The sequence below is a fragment of the Cynoglossus semilaevis genome, chromosome 19 (assembly GCF_000523025.1).
Source record: "Cynoglossus semilaevis isolate Cse_v1.0 chromosome 19, Cse_v1.0, whole genome shotgun sequence".
NCBI lineage: Eukaryota > Metazoa > Chordata > Actinopteri > Pleuronectiformes > Cynoglossidae > Cynoglossus > Cynoglossus semilaevis.
In genome coordinates, this window is record NC_024325.1 from 16031398 (window position 1) to 16039596 (window position 8199).

The 8199-nt window shown below is 42.3% G+C and overlaps 1 protein-coding gene across 1 annotated transcript; it reads right to left on the reverse strand.

Moving 5' to 3' along the window:
• Nucleotides 1–1388: 1388 nt before the first annotated feature.
• Nucleotides 1389–4081, reverse strand: si:dkey-251i10.1 (ADP/ATP translocase 2). Its single transcript, XM_008333329.2, has 4 exons — nt 3850–4081; nt 2506–2992; nt 2270–2410; nt 1389–2145 (listed from the first exon to the last, which is right to left on the reverse strand). Exons 1-4 carry the CDS (start codon nt 3958–3960, stop codon nt 1988–1990), a joined length of 897 nt encoding a protein of 298 aa, XP_008331551.1. The 5' UTR covers nt 3961–4081; the 3' UTR covers nt 1389–1987.
• Between the last annotated feature and the right edge of the window lie 4118 nt (nt 4082–8199).

The window sequence follows — 8199 nt, forward strand, 5'->3', positions numbered from 1 at the left end:
CAGGGGGGGGAGGGAGTGGGGGGGGATGGGTATTTTTCATAAGGAACAAACTTAATCACAGTCTTTGTACCTGCTCATAAATCGGGGCAGTGCTGCTAAATGTGTGCTCTTTAGAATAATGACCAGGACACACAAATCACCACCAGGGGCTCACTAAATCCATTTAAGTACATGCGGGGAACTGAGATGAATAATTCTGGATACGTTCATATTATATGATGATTATTGGCCACTTTATAGACATAAGGACAATATATTTAGTTGCAACGCCCATCGGCTGATGTTTATTACTGCCCCTGCTGACAGGAGGGGCAGTTACAGTTAATTTTACATGTTCTGTGTGGCCTTTACTTCAGACGATGTAGACTTGTAATCGCGGTGAAACATAAACGCGCACGTGTTTACAATAGTTCGGAGTCCAATTTACGGCCGTTCTAATTATGTTATGGCGATAAAACAAAGTGCTTTTTAGCTTCCAAAACCATAGTGGAGGGAAATAAAAGGGCCGAACACACACACACGCACATACGCACATAGCTTTTCTTTGCTACAGACGCCCTCTACTGGCCAAACTGCAGCGTCACATGTGGGTCCGTTCAAAGAAAGCAGTTGGACTTTGTTTCCAACCATGGCGTGACCTTTCAAATGATCACATCACGTGTGTTTCCTCACTGACAGGTGACAAGAAGATAAGGAAAAGAGATTTATTTAGCCTTGAAAAAAATTACCCCATAGTAGATTTGATCTATTTACCCCTGAATCTACAAATCACACTTTGCTTTAGTGGAGCAAATATTTTTTAATTCAATTCAAATTAAGACATTAACATTTAGATTAAGAGCATTTAAAAAGAAAGGAATTAGGGAAACAAACAGTCAGTACTATATTAAATTATTATTATTATTAAAGATACCAAACAAAAACCAAACTCAATCACACAGAGAGCAACTGTTTCAGCCACTGAGAGAAGAGAGAAGGTCCAAAGCTCTTCTGCTGTGGATGCTGGTATTTTCACTTTAGCGTTCTACGCAAAGGTACTACTGTTGTTAAAGGAAAACAAAAATAAAATTATTTTTCTGCAAACCTCTTTGTAAAGCACTTTTTTTTCATATTATTCCATGTTTGGGTTCCTGCTCTATTGTGGAGGTCTTCAAGACTTTTCCAGGACATTTCAAAAGATACTTGACCCTGTTGGTCAAGTATCATCCCGTCTTAAACAAACCAACATCTGATTATTGTTTTAATACCTGTTCCACTTACATTGTGCTTTCAAAAATGTTGGTTGTTTTGGTAATGCTGAAGGTTCATTTTGAGAATATTAAATTCAACATTTTCAATTATTTCCCCCAAAAAATACTTTAAGAACTTCACAAAAAAAAAGAGCTGCATTGGTTTAATCAGGTATTTATTAAGATAAGTATCGTCTTGTATTGTACATGTATGGACATTGGCGGGCGACGTTACCTGCCGGTAATGAGATACGTCAACCGTACGAGAGACCTCAGCTAGACAAGTGTGGAATTCCCTTCACTGTCGAATTTGTCGAGTGGTTTTCAGAAGCTGCTCACACTCGGGTGTCGTGCAGCTGTACAGTATCTGTGGTCAGACTACAAAGGCTCAGGATAAGCATGTGTAAATATAGCAGTGAGGAATAATCCCCCATCATGCATTGAACTAATGGTGGCAGCGACAGAGGACAGAGTTGACAAACTGTTTAGTTTGTTCCCCAGAATTTATTCAAGTTGGGACCATACAAATCTAGTGATGACAAGGAGGTAATCAGTTCTTGATGTTTACAGGAATGACATTGTAAGGTGGATGTGGAACGTTTTAAAATAATAAAAGATGCACAACATACAGCCAACGGCCCACAACTGGTGGCGAAACACTATCAATTGTTCCCATAAATAAGGCAGAATGCTGAGTCCATAGAAGTGGAAAGTTATTAACATTTAGCCAAATTGAACAGTGACGCGACTGACAAGACTTAGAGGACTTTCTTCAGCTCATCGTACAACACCAGCACGAAGGCGCCACCCATGCCTCTGAGCACGTTGGACCAGGCTCCCTTGAAGAAAGCCTTGCCGCCCTCGTCACGTGCGATCTTACGCCAGCAGTCGATGGTCCCACTGTACATGATGTCAGCTGAAAAAAAAAAGAAGACAGGAATAAAGTTAGGTTAACATCGACAGGGAGTTCGGTTTTTAGAAGTTTGTATTTCGGCAAAACTAGATGGGGGGAGGAAAAAACAAAAACAAAAAACACGTACCTCCTTTGCGTCCAGACTGCATCATCATGCGTCTACGTACAGTATCGAAGGGATATGAAGTCAGACCAGCAACGGCTGTCACACTCTGTGCAATCATCCAGCTCACCAAAATGTGGGTGTTCTTGGAGTCGGGAAGCATACCTGCAAATAGGGGAAAATAATTAGTGCCTCAAAGTTTAGTCACTACCTTAAAAAAAAGAAAAAAAGATCACCGAATGAGTGAAAAGTCAACGTACCCTTAGCTGTGTCGTAGATGCCGAAGTATGCGGCCCTGTAGATGATGATACCCTGCACAGAGACGTTGAAGCCCTGGTACAGACCCTTCAGACCATCAGACTTGAAGATCTTAGCCAAGCAGTTGCCCAGACCACTGAATTCTCTCCCTGCTCCAGCTTTTCCCACGTCAGCGGCGAGACGGGTACGAGCAAAGTCGAGAGGGTACACGAAGCACAGGGAAGTGGCTCCAGCGGCTCCACCGGATGCCAGGTTACCGGCGAAGTACCGCCAGAACTGGGTACGCTTGTCAACGCCATCAAGGAAGATCTTCTTGTACTTGTCCTTGAAGGCGAAGTTGAGGGCCTGGGTGGGGAAGTACCTGATGACATTGGCAAGGTTACCTCTCCAGAAGGACAGCACACCTTGCTCTTTGGGGATACGGACGACGCAGTCCATGATACCCTTGTACTGCATGTCTGCGGTGATCTGCTTACTGGCATGCTGGACCTGGAGTGAGGAAGAAACAATAGCTGATTAGGTTCAAGATGAGTGGCCTGTTCACCTGAAGATCACATGACAATCCCAAGGTCCCCTTGTTGTGACCTTCAGTAACTGAATGCAAAGCTGTCTATAGTAATCATACATATTTTAACATTGACATATGACATAATGATATAATACCGCAATAAATCAATTATGACATAACAATGATATAATACCGCAATAAATCAATTAAAAAATACCAGTTAATTGAACGTCAAAAGTTTATAATTGTGAAATCGCGGGTGTGACGTCGTCAATGAAACATTGATTAAATAGTAAAAAGTTAAACTTAAAAGGAAACCTCGTCGACCCGGCAATGAATGATTTCTAGCGGGCCTCGGAGCAGCCATGTTAAATCCAACAGCTAGCATTAGTCACCAAGTGTCCTGGGGGTCTAATGAAACAAAAATTTAAAAAGACACCATTTATTATAAATTCATTAATGAGTGTTTAGAAAAAGGCGTGTTTGTTGAAATGTAGCGGTAAAAGATGACCCCCGTATTATTAACAAGCGTTTGTCCTTTGTTAGCATCGCCGGCTAAGTAAGGTTAACGTGGGATTGCAGCATTAGCTACAATGCTAAGCTGGCGTAGGTCATTCGCTATCGCGTGATGACCTTATATCCTAGAACACCGAACACTTTGATGATTCCATAAGAACTTTCAATGACAACTTATATCATATGTGAGTGTACGAGATACATATGTTTCGGTTAGCAATAAGAGCCACTAACACTGAAATGAAATACGCATTGGTTAGCGAGTTTAAGAAGCTAGCCGGCTACAACTGCGGCACTTCCGGAAGAAGGCGGCTTTTCTTACCTGAAGGAGTAGCTTCACTCTTTCGATTGGGGCCACAGCTGTTTTAGAGATGGCAGCAGAGATACCGCCGGCCAAGAAATCCTTGGCGAAAGATACAACTGTGTCATTCATGTTGCGTTGTTTCAGATGTGCCTTTCAGATAACCAGTAATAGATCTATATCCCCAGTGCCCTCTTTAGCTGACGGCCTGCACAGACGAAATGGCCGATTGTAAAGCTGCGTTGCGGATTTATATAACATCGTTCGTCGCGAGAAAAAACGGGACCTTTAAAAGGCAGACGATTGGTCAGCATGCCGCAGTCACGGCACTGTCGACCAACCACGTCGTGTATCGTCATTGTGCGTTACATTCACGCCCCCGGACTACGCTTGTGTTATAGAATACTCGTGAAGTTAATTTTATTCATCCTGGAAAAAGGAAGGAGTCACGCGTGGGCCTCTTCTTCTTCTTCTTTGGTTTCCAGCGAAGAGTGACGCCCACACACTGGTGACGACCGGTTGCTAGTACACAATATGGTCTGAAGTACGATGAGGAAAGTCATAAGGACACAGTTGACGGTCAATGACAATCAGCGCCATTGTGACAATAACACAGAGCTCACGTTTAACTTTAATTACATCAATCTTTGCACCTTTCAATCGACCAGAAACTGACAAACACAACACAACTGACCTGCCAAAGAGCACAGTCACAGATAAAGGTGTGAGATATTTGAGTTATTTTGTATTTATATTACCTCAAAAAACAAAATTTATACATTTTAAATTCATCAAAACACAAAACTAACTGAAAGAAAATGCCAAGGTCATTATTTTAAGTCTCCTTAAAAAATTCTAACTCTTTATTTTGTGGTAGCACAAACTAATAAAACCGGACAAATAAGCAACGTCCTTCAGTTATTTATCAGTATAATACTGAATGGTAGAATATATTGAATTTTCCCTTTTTTTAAAAAACAAAACAAAACTGCAATTCGAACTCAGTGAGCACTTAAAACAAACATTATTGACACAGCAACAACACCTGGGGGTTACTTACTTACTAAAAACCTCCGGAACAGGCCGTATATAAAACCATCTGTTTCAGGGTCTGGACATTATTTTATTATTATATTTAGAACTTGTTAACCTTTAATTTGCACTTCTTCTAATTTGCCTGGTGTTCTCTGAAGTGGTTCTGGTACTAGAAGGAAGTAGCCGAAACTGAATGTTCGTCACCTGAATACATCTAAAAAGATTGCGTTATCTGCATTCCATCACTGTTTCACTCAAAGGCGATTGTGATTCACAGTAGCTTCATGTAAATGTGCTACGACTCAGTGTGTAAATGAACTATTTGTTAAGCCAAACATCAGAGGCCTAGCCTGTGGGCCAGCTGACGGTTTCAATGTAGCCTTGATGCTACGATGATCAAGGCTACAAAACATTAGCCTTTTGACCTCGCTGTGATAAAACCTCCACAGGAAGTTGGATGTTGAATATGTGGAACAGAAAAGTTGAAAATGGCTGGAGATAAAGTTTGGAGTTAGAATTAGAATTATGGCGAGATTAGAGTTAAAGTAGAGATTAATTCATATTTATTATTATTTAACCTTGTAGGCCTGCGCTGCTGTGTTTCCATCCTGGCCAGTAGAGGGCAAATCTGTAGAACGAATTCTACGTGTTACCCAATCGTTCCTGGGTGAGATTAAACAAATCTCCCACTAGAGGGCGACAAGATACCTATAGTCTTTCATTAGCGTCGGACTTCCTTTTCAGTACACCTCTTCACACTCCACGGGCTGAACTGAGGGTGTGATTTGACACATTTCTGACTCCTAGTGGCAGCACGAGGCCCGGGGATACGACACTAACTCTGGTCCACATCTTCCTGCGATAGTTGCTGAAACTACTTCCGCTTTATTTCAAGCCTCATCACACACAAATCTGGAAGTGAGATGTGCCTTTGGTGCGCCGGTGCCATCTGTTGAGCACAGTCGTGTCCCTGGGTGGTCGTCGAAGGCTGATTATGTGTAACCATATGTAATGTGGCCTCACGAGGTCTGACAAGAGAATCCTAATTAAAAACACCTCAATCTAACGGTAACAAGTGCTCACACTGACGGAGCAGCTGTCGTGCACCGCTGTGGCCACAGGGTGGAGCTGCTGTCATTTAACGCAATCTGTGGCGATGCAATTTTTGAGGAATATATAAATGTTTTTTTTCCCTTTATGCAAGTCTGGCTGAGAGGAAATGATTCACGTGTTTATATAAACTGACAAACGTTACAATTGAGTATAAAATGTTTAAATGTAATTAAATATTTGATTATTTTTTCTAGCTTTTTTGTTATTTTAAGCTTTCAATATTGTTATTGTAATTCGGGTTTTTTTTTTTTTTGCTAACTATTTGTACAACACAACCGTAAAAATGTCCTCTGCACTTCAACCATCAACCCATTTCTGGGCAGCATTGACGGCCAAAGAAACTGTTGCCAAAACACACGAGGAGTTCACACGCAGTTGCCAGTGTGGATGGTTTCCCTTCAGCAGTTACAGAACTGCAATATCATGAAAGTACTTCTGGTGCTGACAGCATTTGGCCGTAACGTGACGCTATTTGGACTAAAACCACTGCAGCTTTCTTAACACCTGCCAGCAGCGGTTCGTGTTCCCTGCAGCTGTAAGTCAGGACAGAGTGAGAGAACAGATGGAGTCTGTACTAGAGTTAACCTCAGAACCCTGACATAATGTGATTTCTCTTATTAGCTGAACGGATGTACCGACGTCTGAGCGTAAACACCGCTCCCTAACGCCTGTCCAACGTTGTAAAAAAAAAAAAAAAAAAAGTATGCAATACTCATATCGCGCCACAAGGGGGTAGTGTTGCGCCACTGTGAGTCTCCGCCTTCACATACCCCCCCTACCCCATATGTCCAAAACATTTAAGTTAATTAGCGTTGATAGGAACGGAATGGAACATAAACCTGATTCCTTTAAGGCCGAAAACAAACCGTTCTTAGAGCGCCTCCGCCGGGGGAGGGCAGGGAGGGCAGCTCCTCACCCTGAGTGACGAGCCGCTGGAGCCCATTTGTTGGGATTTCAAAATGAAGCAGTTGAGGCGGTTTTACATAATTGGATCTGACCTCCTCCAAACAAGAGTTTTGGAAACCGCTTCCTGTTGGTGTTTAATAACTCCTATAATTCAGCCGGAGAGGCTGTCCCCTGGAGGTCACCGCGCCGTCGGTAAATTAGACCTGACGTAGAACTGAATGTAGGTGAGAGCTGTGAACAGGAAGTTCAGTTGTGTGAGTTGACCTCTGTTCCTGTGAAGAACGTTCCTTGTCGTCCTTGCCGTTAGACCACGATCTCTGATTAAACCTGGTGTTGTTTAAAGAACGCAGGTTTAAATTAATCCACTTTAATCCCTCGGCCAACTCTCTGACAACAGCCCTTTTGTTCAGCGTTTATGCAAAATGTAATTGCTTTTGTTCTTCAGAGAAGAGCGGCGTTTTTTTTTTTATTACTGTGTCATATTTTAACCAGAAGTTAGAATGAATTCCATTATCTCAGCTTCTTTTAAGTCACTGAGTTCCAACTGTTTTTTTTCTGGTAGTTTCCTCTTAATTGATAGGAGTATTGTTACCCCCCCCCCCCCCGCCCGCTCCACTACCCCCATGTTGACACATTCGCAGCTATTGCCTCAAAACTCCACTCTGTACAGAACACCGTGTTGATATTTTCATTGTACAAATGAATTCAGTTTTATTTTCACTCTGTGGAAAAAAAAAACTGGAGAAATAATAATGTAATGTTCAAATTCAATTGCCTAGCCTGCAGTAGCGCCATGCACCCTGAGGGGGGCCTCACTCCCTGCTTTGAGAACCAGCATGAAAAAATACACATCAGGACAAGTTTATATTTAAGTTCAAATCTATTATCTTCTTCTGACTGTTTCTGATTTTTTTTTTTTTTTGCCACAGGCCACAAACCAATTAGCCTATAGTGCCACCTCCTGGAAGAGCAGCGCTATAGCCCTTTTGAGAGGTGACTGAAGCGTCAGATTATAATCTTGCCGAGTGCAGCGAAATGGACGGAGAAAACTTTGAAGAACATATTTCAAATGAAGTGAATTAGAGCCCCCAGGTGGGGCCCACCCCCCACTTTGGGAACCGCTGCTTTAAGTGGATGGACGGAGGAGAAAAAAGGTGGATGAAAGATTTTTGAGCTTCCTGCGGTTATAAATCTGCCTTTTTTATGAGAGGAAAACAAGTATCCAAAGTACATTTGAGTGTGCTGCACTTGAATCAAATATATCTGTGTATTTTCCACTGCACTGTGGCCCTGTGGACCCAGCGAGCCCCCCCCCCC

What these genes read in the sequence shown, in the direction of transcription:
- si:dkey-251i10.1 (XM_008333329.2), bottom strand. Translation starts at nt 3,960, where the DNA reads ATGAATGACACAGTTGTATCTTTCGCCAAGGATTTCTTGGCCGGCGGT. An exon ending in CATCTACGACACAGCTAAGG is followed by an intron (nt 2,411 to 2,505) that starts GTACGTTGACTT and finishes CCCTATTTGCAG; the next exon opens with GTATGCTTCCCGACTCCAAG. An exon ending in GCAGTCTGGACGCAAAGGAG is followed by an intron (nt 2,146 to 2,269) that starts GTACGTGTTTTT and finishes TTTTTTTTTCAG; the next exon opens with CTGACATCATGTACAGTGGG.